Source organism: Ciconia boyciana, chromosome 1 (genome assembly GCF_034638445.1).
Source record: "Ciconia boyciana chromosome 1, ASM3463844v1, whole genome shotgun sequence".
In the NCBI taxonomy this organism is placed as follows: domain Eukaryota; kingdom Metazoa; phylum Chordata; class Aves; order Ciconiiformes; family Ciconiidae; genus Ciconia; species Ciconia boyciana.
Window position 1 is genome coordinate 38,969,361 of NC_132934.1, and position 20,160 is coordinate 38,989,520.

The 20,160-nt window shown below is 44.2% G+C and overlaps 1 protein-coding gene across 3 annotated transcripts in view; it reads left to right on the forward strand.

The window, feature by feature from the left end:
- Window positions 1-19,449, forward strand: part of HMGA2 (high mobility group AT-hook 2) — a 123,421-nt gene extending 103,972 nt beyond the window's left edge. The window contains exons 5-6 of one of the 3 annotated variants that reach the window (XR_012042767.1): window positions 16,311-17,006; window positions 19,302-19,449. Coding sequence is in view for 2 of the 3 variants with exons in the window: in XM_072863097.1 (XP_072719198.1) it covers window positions 11,832-11,867; window positions 13,149-13,208 (96 nt within the window). In the remaining variant the exon portion in view is untranslated. Of the gene's footprint in view, window positions 1-11,831; window positions 11,868-13,148; window positions 13,224-16,310 lie in introns of those variants that run through there. The other 2 variants (XM_072863097.1, XM_072863104.1) reach the window with 2 other exon arrangements.
- The last annotated feature ends 711 nt before the right edge of the window (window positions 19,450-20,160 follow it).

A 20,160-nucleotide genomic window follows, 5' to 3' on the forward strand; every position in this document is an offset into this window, starting at 1 on the left:
AGCTCCATCAGCCCAGACTCACTGCACCTCCATATGTGGAGCGTGGTCCCAGTGGAGCTGCCCAAAGCTTTCCCAGTGGGGCTGAGCCCTGGACCTGCTGCGGGGCCCTCCGGCTCAGTGCCCTGCTTCCCACCACCGCCAGACAGGGGGACGATGCTTATTGGAACTGGTCAGAGGTTTTGCATAAATAGCTTCATGATGAAATAACCTGGTTTTATTGACCCTTTTCCCCATAGGTGTCCTTGGAATTTTTGTTTTTCCAAAGCTTCACAATATTATGATGTGATCAAAGTGGAACCTTTTAAATCAAAATAGGGTTTGATTTTGGTTTTTGAATACTTTTGCTTTGCAAAATCCTTCCAGATTTTGCTTTTGAGTGTTCTGGAAACATTTTTTCTGATTTGAAAACATCATTTTAACAAATGGATAAAAATGTCATGGAAAGTCTTATGAAAAATGGCTCCAATTTGAAAATTATGTTTCATTGCTACCAGTTCTGCTGTTTGTATTTCAAGCAACCTGTAAGGATTGCTTGGTGTAAAATTAAAAAAAGCAAAATTAGAATAATATCAAACTTGTGGACTACAGCCAGAATTATTAAGAAATTAGGTGGATGCCTGAACTGCAGGAATGGATCTGCCATTGCTTTGGGAGAGGTTTCAATTTGATTCTAAGGAAATCAGGAAAGTCTCTTGCTTTCTTCATGGATGCAGTAGATGGAGTCTCGTGGAGGGTGCTGGGCTTTATGCCCTTACCTTCTTTCTCCTTCCAAGGCAAAATGGTGGCAACTGCACGATGTGGTTTCCAAAGGAAGACATATTCAGTCTTCTTTTATAATCGGTTTATTGTGACAGGGAGACTGAATAGTGTGATGACTAAAAAAGAAAGGAGCACAGTTTTAGATAGTAAAATACAGAAGTTGCAATTACCAGTTCTATGAACGGATGAAGCACTAAGCTGTGCTAAAGAATGAGGGCTAGAAGAGGAGTCAAGTGTTTCTGACAGCAAATACTTTGTTGTTTATATGACATAACTTCTGAATAGACTCTGAATAACATAATTCAACAAGGCTACACCTAAATACCGAAATCAGTGTAAGATTCAGGTTTCCAAGGTTTTAAGTGTTCATGATTGTCATTTATTACATAACTATGATAGAGTAACATTTTTGAGATGGCTGCTTCCAGAAATTCCGCTGTAAATAAATTAAACAAATAAGTTTAGACATTATGTGACCAGAAGGAAGGAAAGGGAAAAAATTACCTTCAGGGCAGGAGTATATTCAGATATTCAGTCACTTTTAAAGAGTCAAAAATCAGAAATACATACAGTGATCTGACGATGCAGGTTGCTACTCTTTGAGGCAATTTTTTTTTACATTTTTATAGTTTCTTTTAACGATAGTGGTAGGTGCACGCTGGCCTCTCAGTGTTAGGATGGCAAAGACTTTGCCAGCAAGTACAGTTTCACACAATGAACACTGGAGCCATGGGGTCATTACCACAAATCAATTTTATAAAAATCACTTTTATAAAAATTGCTTTTGCTCACAGCTCATTTGAGTACTTTCTTCAACTGAACCCATCCTACCAGTAACAAAAATATAGAAAGAGCTCACCCAGCATTTCCACCATTTCATGGAGAGCACAAAGGGAACAGGCAGATGGCTTTTACAAAGGTAGTTAAGCATTTAAGTGGGCATCATAACCACTGCTTCACTAGATACTCAAATAATGTTTGTAATCCAGCCCTCAATCTTTTTCATCTACCAGGAGATACACAGGTAGCCCCATTTCCCTGCAGGCAGAATGTGGGTTTTTAATAGAGAAAATCACAAAATGCCCGGCTCCTTACCTGCCCGGTCTCTCTTGCACCCAGCAGGCACCTTAGCTTCACCGCAGGAGCGAGAGGCACTTGCCCAGCAGCTGCAGTGTCACAAGGCACTGCCTACCCCAGGCTCCTGTCTCACGTTACCTGGGACTTAGGAGCCCTGCATGGCCTCTGCTAGGATCCAGTATTTGGGGGGGGTGGGAGCGGAATGAGCTTTGCAGGGGAGCAGGGGTAGCCTGCTTCTCCTACGACCGTGGTGGCCACAGGAGTTTCTCTGGAAGTAGGTCACCTGAGCAGCAGCCCCGTTTCTCATCCCAGCAGCGCTCCAGGCTGCCGAGGGAGAATTGTTCTCCCTGCCGCTCGCTGAACTTGGGACACAGTGCAGCTAATGATTTGAAGGTTGAAGAGCCACTGAGCGAACAACCAGGAGGAAGATGGTTTGGTTGCGTCCCAGCTTCACAGCAGCACCAGCCTCAGTGCTTCTGGGCAATGCCTGAGTTCAGAAAAGAAAGAGGATTTTGAATGGTCCCGTCTGTTAAAGATTTCCTGCTGACTAAATTATGCATCCCCTTGCTTAGTGTACCAGTGGCCCGCAAGGCAGGCTGAGGTGCCTGTCCCCGTGTTCCCATACGCTGCCTCACGAGCAGAGGTGCCCCGGTCAGCACGGGGCTGGGTGAGCCTCTTGCTGCCTTTGAAGCCATTAGTGCTGAGCGCTGCAGTGTGCAAGTCCCATTTTAGGCAAGTCTACCAGTGCCTTGAGTTCCCCTTTGCTAAAACTGAGGTGCTGATGCTCCCGTCTTGCATAAGGGAGTTATGAGAGTGCACACATTCATGATTTGATGTGACTAAAAAGGAATCAGATTTAGCAAGATATTTTTGCTTCATGGCTCATCAGGGACTGTCTGGGGGATTCAGAGTCTTGCCTGCTGCACTGTGCTGCTTGGAGATGTCATGTCCTTGTCAGCCAGTTTCTCTGAGTCAGTCGAAGAGCAGGAGTGCCGTGGCATAGCCCAACACAGGAGGAGCCTTCAGCTCTGAACAAGAGCAGAAAAAGGTTATTTTAACTGTTCAGATATGCAACATTTAATTCCCTTGAGACAAGCCGTGGACCAGGCAGCAGCTTTCTGAATGCAGCGCTGGTCACACATTTGCCCATTCAATACAGACATGCTCTCAGGTCACTGCTCTTTCCTTGTGTGCTGGGCAAGACCTGTCCCTAAAAGCGTATAGAAACGTTCAGGGACTACAGCTGTTGAGACGCTCCATGCGTGGCACTCGGAGCAGGCGCAGCAGTTGGTGGTAGAAGGCTGGAGGCCAAAGGGGTAAGCTAAAACATTTCCCTATGTCAGCAATGCTCCTTCTTGCTCTTTCCCCACCTCCTCGCTCTCCCTTCCCTGCTTGGGGAAGAAGCCCGAGACAGGCAGGCGATGGCTGTGGACAGGGTGGCTTTGTGTTTGACCCCATGGCTGTGCCCACGGAAGCTGTTCAGGGAGGTACCCTATCCAGTTCAGAACTTGGCTCCGATTTGATGCGAACCGAAATCTCACTAACAATAGCCAGAAGAGAAGGGACTGTGACGTGTGCTTGGGAAACACCACTGAGGAAGATGGCTGGGCAGGGAACAGTGTTTAAAAAAATGTCAGTCGAGTAAATTAAACAGTGCTACTTTTGCATACACATGCTACGCATTTTGGCCAAGATTTCCAAGAGTAACAAGAGTCTGTGCTGCTAACACTTGGGTATCTTACTTCACAGACGTACAGGATTCTAGGCAGTACTTGGCTACCCCCTGAAAATTTGGATTATTTTAAGATGTTTCCAGAATTATATCCAGAAAGTTGAAACCTACCAGAACAATCAGCCTCTGGACTTACAGCAACAAAAATGATCAAAATGCTAATTAGCAAAGATGAGGTGTGTCAGAAGGCTGCACAGGAAGAAACTGCTCTTCGCTGAGAGCTTAGTTCCTGAGCTTCTCATAAAGGCTCTGCATCTTTCACAGTCAGCATCGTTGCAGCTCCTCCACACCTGGCTGAAGTCACTGAAAGATGTCCTATTTCCTGACATAAATATTATTAATAGATACTCCAGGGCTGTAACCCAGTTCATCTGCTGCATTGAAAAACATGGGACATGAACCTTCTATGTAGCCACTTCTAGAAATTGCTACATCTTTGCCATGCCAGTTCCGGACCATATAAATTCGGTGGCAAATTGTATGTTAAAAATGAGGTATGCTGCAATGGATGTGGAATAAGGTAAACACAGTGAAAATCAAACTTAAGACCAATGAAAATACATTTTTTATCTATTAAATAATTTGCTAGGATTCTCAGTTATAGTATTTGCATACCAGCACTATTAAAAAAGATTTGGCTAGGGAAAAGAGCAGTATGCTCAGCCCTTATTAACTGATATACATCTTTAAACATGTTCTGGAAGGAAGCAATAAGAAGTCAATATCATATTTTATTCTGGGGTTTCCATGACATCTTGGGAATTTTATAAGGTCCTCTTGTTGCCCAAAATAACAGTCTTGGAATAGAGGAAGAATAAGAAGCATTTCACAGCTACTCTGTCCATCACTATGGGGCGGTTGTGGAATTCGGTGAATTTAGTTCCTTGAAATCAGTGCTGCCATGCTACCCTGGGGTGACATCTGGCCTGTCTGGGCAGCCCATCAGCTTGTGACACCTGTGCCAAACGTTAAGGCTGGGATGGATAGGCTGGACCTACGAGCGTGCCTCCTCCCTTGCAGCTCAGAGAGGACAACTCAGCCAAAGGATTCATAATAGTCAGCACAAAATAAAATCATGATAGACACTCTAAAACCATTTTCCCCAGTGGAGCTTCCATCCCGTATCGCTTCCTTTGGTCACTGTGCTGTCCCTTAGTGCTATGATGGTGTGAAGCAACCCAGCCAGCAAGCCCTGGCTGTGACAGACAGGCTGCTGTTCGGGGGGCTGTCCAGAGCTCATGGTCATCGATTGCTCGTTGGATATTGTGAGCATGGTGCTGCTGTGTTTATAGACAGAGTAAAAAGTTTGGGAGTATCACAGCCTCTTAGTAGACTATGCAGTGAGAATTATGCTCCTAGGTACTTCATGTTGAAGGCTACAGGAGTACATAGGAGGTTTTCAGACATCAGCACAATGCCAAGCAGTGCATGAAGGACCTAAACCTTTGGGCAGTCCAGTGTTTGTAAGTGTCTTGAGTTCATCCTTATAGGACCTAAATAAATAAATGTGCTTTTCTCACACCGAGGAAAGCAAGCCGTTCAAAACAACTGTTAGGCATTGTAGCACTCACATCACCATAGCAAACTACCTCATGGGTCCTGTTTCATTGGGATCTCAATGCCACAAATGTTAAATTCTTTATGAAGTCTGCTCCAGCAGATGGTGAACATCACCATGATGAAGTTCTGCTGCTGATCCCATTGTAAGGCATTTCTGGAAATGCCAGAATGTTTTCAGAAAATGTTGGCCAAAATATCTCTCTAGAAATGACTGTTGCTTATATTAAAAAGGCATATAATACCTCCATTGTACTTCTTGGTTTGCCTCTGCTCTGTCAATGTAGTCACATTGTTCAGGGCCAATCTCTGATCTCAGGTTTGGAGAGTTATTTGCCACACAACAACCATGGGAAAAGAGAAGGAGAGAAATAAAAAAATGAATCACCCACATTCTGCCCGAATTCAGATCTCAGATTTCCCACATCCTGGTATTTAATTTCTCACAGAGTTACCAATGGTTGATCTCACGGCAGGATTAGTGGGAAGAAAAATGAGAGCTCCATTGAAACCAGACTTGAGTCTGGAAGGAAGGGACATGTGAGCTCTAGGACCTGGGAGATATCAGATTCAGGGCAGTGAATGGCTTCCACCCCCTCCCCTTCCCTGATTCTCATGCTTATTTTGAGGCAAAATCTGGAAACTGAAATCAGAACAGCAAAGAGACAGTTACAGTATGTTAGGCAGCTCGCCCATCGCTTTAATAGTCTCCTGAGAACTGTCTTATATAGTGAGGCATTAACTGTAATTTATATTAGTATTTTTTTATGTTTAGGAAGAGGAGAATAGATTAACATTGAGGTATAAATGGCAGTAAATCTGTCTCGGTCCTAAAAGAAAACATGTTTTGAACACACGTTTCCACCAGGATACCTTTTCTGATTTGATTATAGAATATAGATGTGTTCAATTGGAAAAAAAACTCCCCTGAAAGGCTCTATAATCAAAAGGAAATAATCACTGTCTATTAAGTTGGGCAGCCCCACTCCCTTTGAATCAGACTATCTTGCTTTGAGAAAGAAAAAGCTTCACCCCGTGGTAGTACGGATCACGGCACAGATGGAGCTTGAAAAGTTGGGTTGCTGCTGCATGCTGAAGAGGACCATACTTTATCGCCCTTTCCACCAAATTGTGTGGAGATATTCAAGAAGTTGAAAAAAATCTTTAAATGAATCACTCTAAATCCTTTAGGAGTTGAACATATTAAGATGACAAGAAGAGTATGTCATTAAACCATAACTACCCTTTTTGGATTACCTGGTATTTGTAGATTTATTGGCAAGATGGCTTAAATTAGGGATATATTTTTAGCCTGCAGCATTACATAATAAAATAGCAGCAGAATTCTTTGCAGTAAAAAAAAGGGAGGGGCCGGGGGGGGAGCTTATTAAAACCAACACAAACTTCCCTGATTTTGTGCTTTTGCCTGCACAAAGAGGTGCTCCATGGTTACACAATCAGCACAGTTTGCAAGAAAAGCATTTCCATTACCCCGTTTTGCTCAGGAGTCGTCGCCCTGCCTTTTGCTGCAGACCTGCTGTTTAGTCTGAAACTGAAAATTAAACCCAGAACTTCAGTTCTCAAAGTTAAATACTCTGCTTTACTGCCAGCACACAGCCTCACCAGTGTCTGTGTGGTAAGATCTATGATTAAACTCTTCAGGCGTTTTAAAAAGCATTTTACAAGTCTGTTAAGCTTTAGTGTTTTTGTTTTGTTTTGGGGGTTTTTTTTAAGGAAAAAATCATATAGCTGAATTACACCAGAAAGTCTCACATGAACTCTGCTGAACCAGATCTGAGAGCCCAGCTCTCTCTCTTTCAGAAATATATTTCTCATTTGGGGGGGGGGCTTTTCTGAGGACAACCTGGGGAAGGTAGAGCACGGTATGTTAAACCCTCTCCTTCAGAAACAACAAAAGAAAGGAGGAGAAGAGCCTGGGGAGGCCGAGGAAGAGCGACGGCAGCGGCAGAGCCCCCCGCGCCCCTGCCCGCGCTGAGGCCTGCGCTGGCGGGCGGCAACATGGCGCGGGCTGTGCGCGCTGCCGCGAGCCCTCGGCCTCGGGGCTGGCTGGCGCTCGTAAAAATGTCACCGGTGCACTTCCACTGTGAAAGGCTCTTTTATCTTCCCTGCCCGCAGCCCCTTTCCAGTGGGTACGTGGGGCCGGGCCCGGCGGCTGCCGCTCGGCCTTCCCGCATGGCTGGGCCCTAATGAGGTGTGTGCGGCTCTTGGCTGCAGGTTTTCAATCTCTTTCTTATTACTTCAAAGCTGCTGCTCCGAGGTTCAGACAAGTTTGATCACTTGGCAAAATCTCTCAGCTGGGATTCAAAAGGGAAGACGCTTTATTTTATTATTTATCATTACAGATAGATAGCTGTTCCCAAACCACAGTTGCCAGTGGCTCTGTGGGCCCAGCTGTAATGCTTTTTTAAGTGATAAAGGATTGGAGGTGAATAACTTCTGGCAGTTGCTTCCTGTCTGTAACAAGCAGTCATTTTTGGCGGGAGGGGGAAAGGAGAATAGAAATCTAACAGGCCTTACTTTATTCTCCTTTTCATGTTCTAAAATAGGGGGGGGACAAAAGGTAAACAATGTGGGTTTGACCTCCGTTTCAAAGCCTGTCCTAGTGTTCCTTTCTCTACTGCGTTCTGGGAGACCTTCACCGCCGTCCTTCCTCTGTCACTCAACATAAAATATGCACAGAAATCGACGCTGTTTCAAGTACCACAGGGGCTCAGGAGGACGGCAGACTCCCTCAGGTTTACCTGTGTGGGCTCCAGTATCCTTTTGGGCTTTGCCATCTCCACTGCCACAAGACAGCAGAGCTAATGCAGTGACCCACAGCGTTTCAGTGAACTGTACAAGCCTAAGGATTTTTAAAGATTGGTGTCCACCTTTTTTTGCTCTTTCATCTAATTATGGACATACATATTCGTGATTAGAGACTATTATTAGAGCCTCTGCTTGCCTTATGCTCCAGTCTGGATTTTGGCTCTGGAGCATAGTGTGAATGCAGAGCAGTTTACCACTCCTGCAGTTTACAGCCTCCACAAGAGGTTTGTAAGAGCAGCTTCTCAACGTTGGGGTCAGTCCAGCTCGGTTGTATATGTTTCTAACAGCACCGCTGCCTTCTTTTCCTTAATATTTTATTTCCTTCCCACCAGAACTGTTTACATCTTTTAGGATTGAAGCTCTCCAAGACAAAATACATCTCTGTCAGTGTTAGCACAGCACCCGCCATTGCTTCAAGCACCATTTTCACTTTAGGTCTGTGCTTTGCAGACTTTAAATGGTGCTTCCTGCAAAATTCTTCTGACCGGTACTGAGATTTTGCTGGAGATTTTCACTCTCCTTTTAATCACATGGGGAACAGATTTTTTCAAAGTGTTTTGACCTGCTTAGGTCAAAAAGGCACTTGCTATACTCAAAAGCCAAAATGCATTTAAGAAATCTGGTCTGACGTAATTTAGACAGCTGAGTCTCAATTTCAAAATGCTTCAGCAGCACAGGCTTCAGCGCTGAGTGAGCTGCTGCCTCACAGAAACCTCATTGCTGAGTTAAGTTCAGGACTGCTCTAAAATCCATGGTGAAGTTGGGCACCTGGAGCTGAGGTTCATTTAAGCCCATCTGTAGGAGATGTTGAGAGGCAGAGCCAAAGGCAGGTACTTTTTAGGGTTATCTAAACGTCAGCCAGCCTAATTCCTGTCTCTGGAAGTTCTCAGTGTGAGCCCTCCTGGATTTAAAAATCCTGTGTCAGATAAGCCCTTTCTCTCAAAGTAACCAGAGAGACTCATTATCACTCCATTATATCAAACAGTTCTCCTAGTGGGAGATAAGCTAGGAGATAGAGAAATGTCTTTGAATCCCCCTTAATCTAACAGGAAGAAGAGACCTGAATCTATGTTTGAAGAAGGCTGTTCTGACTTAAAGAGGAATGTCCTGTCCTGTCCTGTCCTGAGGGGATCCTCCTGAGCACTGTCCTGGTCCCATCCAGTTATCTGGACCTGTTACTCAAGGACCAAAACTTTGCCAAGCCTTGCAAGACACTTCCTGCAGCAGAGGAAAGGGATCTGTAGGCGTGGTTCATGGGTGTGCAAGGATGGTAGCTCTCTGACCTGTACCGCAGTTGGTGGCCTGGGCCATACTCACCAGCAGCTGAGTCCCAGCGCAGTCCCAGCAACTTCACTCTGGCTGCCCCAGAGTTCACTTCCTCCAACAGCTGGGGATGTGGATTATCCAGTAATCCCCATGAGCAGCCTTTTTGCTAGTCAAGCAGTGTTGTTCCAGCAGTGAAAGGAGAGGACATCCTTAATTTGCTTACTAACTATGCAGCTCAAAAGCCACAGGCTGGTCAACTGCAGGACAGCATCAATGTTTTGCTTTATTCTCTCTGCTCCCTTTCCATCCCTCACAGAATATTTGATCATTTATATAAAAGTGGAGTGACTTCAACAGAAGAAAGATGCATCCTCTGTGCATAACAGCTTGGTGCATAGGCTTCTTCCTAGAAGGTAGAAAACCCAGCTTGAAGTATCTGCTTCAAATCAGAGAGCATAGGGATTTCAAAACAAGTCTGCATGTGAGTTTCCAAACCAGTGCTATTGCGTACATACACACTCAAAGATAAGTCTTATTCTTGCTGTCTGTCGTGCATTGCCTTCCTGAGCATGAAAACTTTGAGGACATCTCCAAGTCAAAATGATCTTTAAGACACTTGCCAGCCCTTAGACTGCTCCCATTAGGCAGCTCTGCACATGCCCACCAGCATGCACTTGGGCATTGGGAAAGTTAAGCAGCAGGTCAGCAAGGCTGCTTGCTGGTATCCAAATATTGGACTCACGCTATGGCCAAGTCTGTAGTCTTTTGAAGGCCAAGATCCTTAGGTGACAAGGTGAACCATCAGGGGCTAAGTCCATCGGGACTTAGACATTTAAGGCAAGAATGTTGGTTTCCAGTCCTTAAATCTCAACCTAAAACTGCCCCATCAGCTGTCACCTCTCTGTTTGTCTTTCTGTTTATCTTTAATGTCATTTAAGTACTGGGAGTTTTGCTTCCCTGGGGGGACCTGCCTGCTCACTAACCCAGGGCTGTCCCATGCCTTAGTCAATGGCTGCAGAAACAGCGCTGGGAGAGGGCAGGGGGTCTCAGAACTGCTCTGTAGGCAGAGGTTTTAACTGTGCTTTTAACCACCAGGCTAGAGAAGTTGTGCTCCTTCTTGCATGCTAGGAGTGACAGTGCACAGAAATTGCTTGTGGGCTGATTGACTTACATGTATTCGGATATGGAGTTTCTCTATTGAAATAATTTCCTCAGGTGCCCTTCTTAAAAACATGCTTTAATCCACCAGTAAGAAGAGTTGTGTGGCCTTTCTGTATATGGTCATGGTGATCTCTTCTGCCCTAATAAATCCTTTTATTGTGATGTGTGAAGTAAACACCTGCAACAATTTGAGCTCTCAGTCTAGCTTCTGGAATTAAACTTTGCCTTACTGCTGAATGACAGCTGTCACTGAGCTCGCCAGTGTGCTTTGCAGGGGGTGAAGTAGCTCGAAGCAGCAGATCCCACCTTAAGCTTCAAGCAGAGCAAACCTACTCTGTGTGTCTGTTAGTGCTGTAAGAATTTCTAAAGCGGTTTGATGCATTGGCTGCGGAGCAGTTGGGATGGCACTGTGTCTCAGCTGGGCACAGCCCGGGCCCCTGCGTCTGCAATAGGAGCCACTGGCTTCAGGGACTCCTCTGAAAATATTAGCTTGCATGCCAGGGGATTTCAGACAAGTTAACAGCAGACAATGGTCCACAGTTTGCAAGTTGCTCTTGTCAGCAGTTCTTTTTGACATATCTATTCAAGCATACCCTCTCGGGCTTAGAAAGCAGCCAGCAAAATCTGTGCCAATAGCTAATACTTTGTTATAAAATAAAAGCTCTGACAAATTCAGAGGCTCCATATGTAGCATTACTGTGATCCTGCAGTTCATCTCACAAAATTGGTTCTAGTTTTTTAAATCTGCGGTTCAGAAATTCATGAGCAGAAGGTGAAAAAACTGAATTGCCAGTGAGTTTCTTGAGGCAAAGACAATTAACCTTGAAGTAGCCGTAAAGGAGCTTAGCCCCAGGGTATTAGAACAGGACAAACATTTTTACAAAAATGCCAAAGAGTTGCCTTTCTGCAGGTGGGGGGAATGCTCCTCTCAAACACCAGCAATTGTTCTATCTTCGTGACCACTTTGTGGGGGTCCACCAAAAAAAGGAATGCAGAGGACATACAAAGACCAAACTAGCTTGTCTGTTCTTGAGGACACCGGGATGCTACTGGCTGCTACTGGCTGCTTGTACTGCCAGAAAAATAGCCCGCACCAACCAAATGTGGATCACCAAGTGGAGGTCTTGGGCGGCAGGTAGAGCTACATTTCACCTGCGCCAGGATGTCATGGGACAGAAGTCTCTTGGGAACACAGGGTGACTCTGACCTGAAAAGATGCTGTAGTTTAAATACTGTCATTCGTTGCACAGCTCCATTCTGGATGGTGCCACCGCTGAGTTTTAGGAATGAAGCGCACATGCTAGTGGTGATCACTTGACATATTCGTGCAGTATACATCAGTTTGGTTTTCCACAGTGGACAACCTTCAAAAGCAGAGATGCAGCATCATAGCTCTGGAGAGGGTTAGTGGGTCCACACTTCTCAACACTGCTGTTCTGTGCCCTTTTAGGTGTCCCAGGGGATCACAGACATCCACACAGAGCAGGTGGGCATGATACAGGAGACCAGCACCCTTCTGGCCTGGCTGCTGGATACCAGATGAGATACCCAGGGCATCTAAAACAGCTCCAGGCTCCTATCTTCAGACAACCAGATGCCACGATGGATGTCATATTTTGAAATCGTGTGTTGGGCAAGTCCAAATAGGCATACTGGCTGCAGATAGCACTTCTAACTGAAGCCTGCTGTCCTGCCTCCTGGTCCTTTTTGTTACCATCACCACTGTTAAATCAGGGCTAACAAAGGTGGTGCCAGGCCCCTCAGAGTAGCCCTTCTCAGGGCAGGTACCTGTTGTGAGCCACTGGGAAACATCTGTCCTTTCTCTCCTGCTGGGACCCAATACCAGTGAGAGGTGAGGGGGCTGCACTGGTGGGTTCCAGTCCAGTGTACACATCTGCCAGCCGCTTGTCAGTGATACCTCTCAAGAAAAGACCTGTTAAACATTTGTGCACATAGGAGATTCGGAGAAAGCCTTCTTGCTGCTCTTTCTTTGGGAGAGACAGCAGCATCACTCCCGGCTTGGTGGGCAGTTACAGCAATTCAGGGTGGACACAGCTCAGGGTGCTGGCTTGCGGTTTGTCTTTTAATATCACGCTGTGACCTGTAGCAACTCAGGATAAACGTACCCATGCATGGGACAACCACGGACAGGACATGCCACGTAAAACTGCCTCTGCGGCGCAGCCCTGTGTCAGTCAGCCCCTGAGGATACGTGCATGCGGGGCACACAGATGCGTGGGGAGCCACCTGGGATGTTGTCTTAGCAGCAGGGAGTAAAGCCTGAGCTATGCATGTGAGTATTCACCCTGCCCTTCAGGTCCGTGTCCTATTCACCCTGAGGTCTTGCGTGGCTGTGGCTTCCCTGTTAGCTGGCTCCGACCTGGTTAGTTTGAAGCTTTCTCAGGTTTCTCTTCTCAGTCTGCTAGCCCAGCCTGTTGCCAGCCTGCTGCAGCAGAAAACAAATAACCGGGGGAGTAGCTGTTCAAGGCAAAACTGGGTCGATGAACATTTACGCTCAATTAACACATGTCACCATTCTGTCTCCACAACTACAGTGAATGCACCTAAAAAGTGAGAACAACCTGAATTAAGGCTGCCATGTAACCTGAAACCTTTGCTTCTTGGCTGAATGCTTCCTGTGGTGGTGTTGCTGAATTTATGCTCTGCTTGGCTATCACGCTGTGACTGAGTGACTTGGATTTCTAATGTCTGCTCTAATGACCATGCTTTCCTTCTTGATTTTTGCCCTTCTCTTCAACTTGATCAGAAGCACATCTGGACTTACAAAGTATTTCACTCCAGCCCCAGTTTCTCCTTCAACTTTTGACTCAGGGACTGATCCTATGATACGTGGCTATGCCATCGGCCTCGGTGGGTGTGTGAGGACTTGTAAGTGCCTGGAGGGTGCTAATTGATGGTAAAGCATCCTTTGCCTGAGGTGCCCAGCGCCCTGACGTGCCACACGTGCACTTCAGTGAATCTCTGGCTGAGCCGACTCGGAGCAGAGCTGGTTTGCAACTTCTAGGGGGTGCACAGTTTTCAAAGCACCTGTGCCCCTCCATCTTTTGGGGAGAAGTGTGTGCGCGTGTGGGTGCTGTAGAGGCAAAGGGTGGGTTGAGGATCACAGCTGCACAACCTCCTGATATTTGCAACCAGTTTTTTCACCCGTGCAAAAAATCCCTCTCTGTTCCTTACACATCTGCATTTTCTCTTTCAGAACCTCTACTCGCTTCTTCCTTTGGGTCCCTCCATGCATATATGTCTGATTTGTATTATCCCTTTGTTTGAATTGTAAGCACTTCAGAGCAGCAATCATGTCTCCATCTGTGTCTTGACAAGGGACTTACATGATAAGTTGGCTTAAAACCACCCGGCTGTAACTGAGCTATCTTAGGCTTTTGCAAGGAATGAACTTAATGAAGGAAAGTTTTCTTTTTGCTGCACAACAATCTGATCCCTTTGCCAGCTTTTCTTCTTGAAAAAAAAGTCTTTCCCAAGACTGATGTGAATTTGAAGTCTGCCAGTCTCAAATATTTTTTAATAATTAGTTTATTATTTAAATATTTGGTGGGGTTTAGCTGGATTTTTGGTTTCTCACCCTTCCAGGTACTACAGGTACACACACTTGCATGTACATATGCAGATGAGAGAAACTCATCCTTCATTACATGAACATACATACATAGATGAAGGAAGAGCTTCTCATTCATTTTCTTGGTCACTGCAGCAGGGGTTACAAGGGAAAAAAATATTGTGAGGTTCACAGTAAAAATCACTAGAGTGGGCAGCTCTTTAACTAAAAATAGCTCTCTGTGGCTACCCTGGCTGGGCTCTGAGGTATGTCCTTCCACATACTTTGCCTCTCCCCCATCCTTCTTATTCTGTGATCGGAAGTCCACCTTCATGGAAAATGAGTCCATCAGGTTTCAGTAGTCTCCTGACAAGCCAAGTGTAAAACAAAGTGAGCTGCTGCTCTGCGCCCACACGTGCGCGGCCGTCTTCTGGGAAACAATGAGAAGCTCAGGGCTGACCGCGGTGCTGTAAGGAATTAAGCACGTGATCATTGTCAAATACCAAAACATGTCTACCTGTATTATGTTAAGAGCACAGAACACACAGTCGTAATTTTTAACTGAAATACTTGGCTTGGAGGCAAAGCTGGTGTTTGCCTTGATTATCCCAAGTTCTGAATTACCAAGGCTCAAACCAACATATTTGCACTGTCTCTCCACGTGCAGCCCAAATTAGCTCTTCGTTAGTTGCCTGTAGATACCATTTTTCTTCTTGACTGAAATGTTATAAGTCACAGTCCGGTTCTGCGGGGAAGGTAAGCAGGGAAAATGCATTACGCATTAATGGGATTCAATGGAGTGTGAGCGCAGGTCCCCCAGTGCTGCCAGGGACGGGCTAAAATTCGCTTAATCGTTTCGTGAGTCGGGGATCATCTTCGCAGCCGCACTGTGAATATAACCCTGCTACAAGTGGACACGAGTTGTTGTGAGGAAGAAATTGTTCATCTGCATGATAGATCGGTGTCTTCTGGAATTTAAATATTAATTGAAAAGTCAAGGTCAGAGGGCAGCTGACACTTGACTTTGCTCTCTTTCCTCTGTCCATGGCTTTGATCATGCTACATCTTTCTTTGTGCCTGATGCTCGAGAGAGTACCCCAGGGTCATGGCCTGTTTCCTAGTCAAGAGGTAGAAACCTACTGGCTTAAATATCTGAGGCCTGAGCTTTAGTGGGGAGTGGGGGTATGAAGGGAGAGGGGGGAGCATTTGCTTCATGCTTTTCACATTTCCCACATAACCCAAAGCAGACTAAACAAAACCAGTGTGAAATCTCATGGCTTGATGCTGCTATGGTTATATTTTTTAAGCTGTCATCCATTCATTTATACTTATGTTTATTCCCTGGATTTACAGCTTTTTTTTTTCAGCCTTTTCTTGCAGGGAGGTGGGGGGGAAGTTGAAACCTTTTGAAAGGGGATTGCAGTGAGCAGTGGCCTATGATTAAAGCCCAGTGTTTTTCCTTGATGCCGCTCCTCCGCAGCAGTGTCACACATGGTAGCATTTAGGAGCCCTTCACAGCTGAGGTGTTTCAAACACTAATGAATGGAAGTTTGGTCATATAATGCAGGCAAGCTTTAAGGCATGCTTTGCTGAATGGTGTACTGTAGTGGCCTGGGAAAGGAAGAGAGTTATAAATTGTGTCAGTTAGCCACCCAGACAAAATGAAGCCATGTGGAAAATCAAATCTATTAAAGTATGAAGACTGTTATAAGCTGTTTTAAGCTGGTCATTCTTAAAAGGTCTCAGTTGGCTGAGGGGGTAAATTCCTGTTCTTCCTAGATCTTTTTCACGTGCTGTCTCAGGCGATGATGTGCAGCATTTGGTAAAAAACAGCTTTTCACTGACAGCCCCTTTTATCAGAAATGCCCCCAGTGTACTGCCCATGTCCTGAAAGGTACTGCACATTTGTTAAATAAGCAGTGCAAGAACATTGCTTTTGGGCAGGCTTGCTGAAGTCAAACATGTAGGCAGCGGTGGGCCGGAGGAGGACAGCTGATGAGGAGGAGAAGGCTTCCCAGAGCACCCTCTTAACATTGGATGCCTGCTCAAAATGCTTTCCATTTTCTAGTAGCCCATGTCTGCTGGCCGTACAAGGGCCATGACAGAGCACGGCACAAATTACTTTTTCGTGGCACCCCCTGGGGTAGGAGGAAAGCCTGGCGAACCAAAGTGGGGTGACAGGAGAGTGGGGGACCTTCCTTTCCTCCCCATGGTAGCTTCTTGAGAAGTCACAGCAGCTGTAGAGGGCATTTTGTTAGCTCAGGAGGTAACTGTCAGCTGCGTGAGAGAAGAGTGAGATGCCAGCCTAAGATGCACAGTCGCCACAGTATTTATTTTTTTTGTGTTTGTGTATTCTAGGAAGAGACTGAAGAAACGTCCTCACAAGAATCTGCAGAGGAAGACTAGGAGGCCGCACCATGCAATTTCTACCTCATCAGCAGTTGGGTCTTTTGAAGGGAGAAGACACTGCCTTGACCACTTATTTTCTATTGCCATGGTCTTTCCACTTTTGCCTGGGGGGAAAAAAAATCGTGTAACCTTAAAAAGGATTTGACTAATCATCTTTGTAATCCCTTCACAGTCCCAGGTTTAGTGAAAAACTGCTGTAACACAAAGGGGACACAGATTAACGATGCAACTTTTAATTACTGTTTTCTTTTTTCTTAACCTACTAATAGTTTGTTTGAGCTGCTAAGTAAGGGTGAATGGGTCAAGAAGAGCTCTGAATCAGGTTTATGTCATTCACTGCACTGCATATAAACAAGAAACTTGTAACATAGTCATTATAATGGGCATTGAAATAGGAAAGGCTGGGTGTGTAACACTAAGGCCTTGCAACACTTCCAGCAACCCACTCCCTACTTAGTGAACTCCCTGTTTTAGAACACCAAAGATAAGGGATAGATACTACTCTTTTTTTTTTGTAACCTTCTTGTAGACTTGTACTTGATTTTTTTTTTTTTAAGACTTACTGTTATTTCAGGAAAAAAATTGAAAGCTGATCTTTCACTTCATTCAGCTGGTAATCGGAAGAAAGAAATCAACGCGAAAAAGGTACTTTCATTTTGCAAAAGGGAAGAAAGACAAAGATACGTTGTATAGTTATAAATACAAACATATCAGCAGAAGTAGTAGTAAACAAAATGAACAGCCCTCGTCTTCTGGACGATAGGAAGCCAGACAGAGTTGGCTTTCTGTAGAGCCAGGCGTTTTCTATGGAAACAAAAATGACTGACACCAAACACTCTTATGTCATTAATGACTAAGTCTTTATCAAGAAAAGTGTTTTAAAACATACAGAAAGGTACCTCAAAATCAATCATGAATTTGTCTGAACAAAAATAATCCATATGTTTTCTTAGATTTGACTAATTCCACTTGTCCTGTACCAGTATTTCAAAAGAATTGAATCTCTCCTCATTACTCATCAGTCATGATGTAAGAACCAACACCACGTACCTCAGCTAAGCTCGTGCATTACTTTAAGCAATGTATTTTGACATAGGATGGTTCACTGAGCACCTCTGTGCCAGTGGCATTTCTCCATCTTTTCATTCAAAGCAGCACTTTTAGCACCAGATGCAATATTACCCCACTATTCAATACTACCTCTGATTTTTACAATTAACTCAACAGACTGATAAATACATGCTGCTATACACATTAAATGCAGGAAATTTTTACTGGGTAGATAATCATGAGTATCTGCATTTTCCCCTTATTTCTACTTCAACACTTAATTGCAGTTAAGGAAGCAATATCTTTATTGTGTTTCGGCATGACTATGTATTTTTCTTTCTCTTGGTTTGTTGTTTTTGGTTTTTTTTTAATGTACTTACCCTATTCTCTGCTAGACTTCTGTGTAATGTACTGTTAACTTGAATATATTTTTGTACTGAATTGCTGATAGGTTTGTGAGGATAATTTTCTTCAATGACACTACATGACATAGAAAAAAATTTAGTTGTAATGTTTAAATATTACTGTCCAAGTTTGTACCTCAAATGAATTGTTTAAAGAAATGGACTAATCGATTGACAAAGACCTACCTCCAGACTTTAAATGGAATGAACTTGTTACTTTCAGCATTAGTTTTGAGACGTTTGAAACAGTTAGGACTGCAACTAATCCCTAATTCAAAACTATTTTTGTAAAATAACTTGTGGAAAATGAACACATTTTAAATTACTTTCGTATTAAAAAAAAAAACGAACAAAAAAAAACCTTCAAAGAAACTTGAAGCTTTGTAGGTGGGAAGCAACAAGCTCAGCTTTTGCATAATGCAATCACAAATATGTGTTTAAAAAAATTAATTAGTAGATTGTAAGAAAATACTTGACAAGTATTTTCATGTATTTTACACAAATGTGATTTTGTAATATGTTTCAGCCAGATTTATTTTAAATGCTTCTTATGTAGAGGTTTTTTATTATCCTCTCTCTCACTTTTGTTGTTCTTTTTCTCTCTCTCCTCCTATTTCGTTTTCTCTATTTCTGTTTTATTTCCCTTCTTCCTCTCTTTCCTAGGCAGTACTTTGTACCATTGTATTAATAACTGGGCCAGGGGTAGTTTCTCAGGAAGGCGTCTGTTGGTATGGCTTTAGTACCGAGCCAAATGCAGTTAAAGATAACTACTTACTGGCTTCTTCCAAGAGGCAGTGTCAAGAAATGCGGACCTCCTCGAAAGCCCGCAGAGGGTTCAGTGACGGAAATCGCTGAGAAAGAGCTGATCGGAGTATTACAACTAGACACGTTACTATTAAGTGAAAGAGAAATAATCCTAGCTATACAGTAGCTCTAACAGGCCAAATGCAGTGTCACTTGAAGGCAGTAGAAGGAATTCTGCTGACTTCAAAGGGCATCGAATCAAGCCTTAGCAAGTCCCTTTTGGGGTTTGGGGTTTTTTTTGCATTTTTAAAACCACAGTATTCAGTGGATGACACAGAAATAATCGCTGGGTGTGTGTCACACTTCAACCTCCGAGAGACTTACCACTCTGAACTGAATCTTGTATTTTCTATATATTGTAGTACAATCAAAACACATTACTACCTCTTAGGGCCTACTATACCTCATTTTTTCAGACTGAAAAATTGCATGTGGCCATTGAATCAGTGAGAACATCATAAAATTTTTTATATATATAGTTTATTTTTATGGGAGATAAATTTTATACGACTGTTCTTTGCTGTCATTGGTCACTGCTAACTAAGACTGGACATTTAACTCTTCTACCATTTCTGCAAGAGAGGTGTGTTTGCAGGAAAAAAAAAAATGCTTCAAGATGTTTAACTACAGTTTACTTTTTCTTTTGAGTGTCTTCTAACTTTTTGCTTTGTTCTTCGTGTAGAGTTGCTGTCTATGATTGTACTTCGAATCGCTTGCTTGTTGAAAATGTTCCTTTAATGGATTATCACAGTCTGTTCAGCACAATAAACATAATAGCCTCTGTGATCCCCATGTTGTTTGATTCCTAGACTTTTGTCACAGTTCCATAAAATGGGTAATAAAGTTTGGTCACAGTGACCAAATTTGTAAAAGCTTTGCATGCAAGGAGTCTTTTTTTTTGTCCCAGGACCGTAGGCGTGTGCTTGAGAAGAACTGCATTTGCTGTTAGGGGCCCCAGGGGTGGGCGCTGAGCAGAGGGACACGTCTTACGAGGCTCCCCTAAAGGTGAGGCACCTGTTCCCGGCGTGGGACTCGCCGTGCCGAGCTAAGGGCTAAGCTGTGCACTGGAGAGCAGTGATCCTACCTGCCAGACAGGAAATACTATGGCACAGGCAAGGCTGAAATGGGTTTTGTTGCCTGGCTTCTAACCTGCCTCTTGGGGGTCCGCCAAGATGATGAGCCTTCTCCTCTTAGGCAAGTTTGCAGTTCACATCCAGGTTCGTGGAGTTTATATTATGTGGCCATTAGGTTAAAAAGAGCAGGTACTCAGAGCAGCAGAGACAGGGACGTGGCTGGGTACGGTCTGGGGCAAAACCTGAGGAGCTCAGGAAACTGCATTGAACACCCACCCCTCCAAAGCTGTCATAGGCAGGTTGGACAGGATTCTTCTGGCTTCCCCTCTTCATTTGCTCTTACATGGTCCCCTGGCCTGTTACAATGAGATTTAAAGATTGTGGTGCGTGTCCGTTCATTCGTATTTGCAACCATGCCTCTCTCACCTAAGAATTGTTCAGATATTAATTCCTCAGATGTTTAGGTTT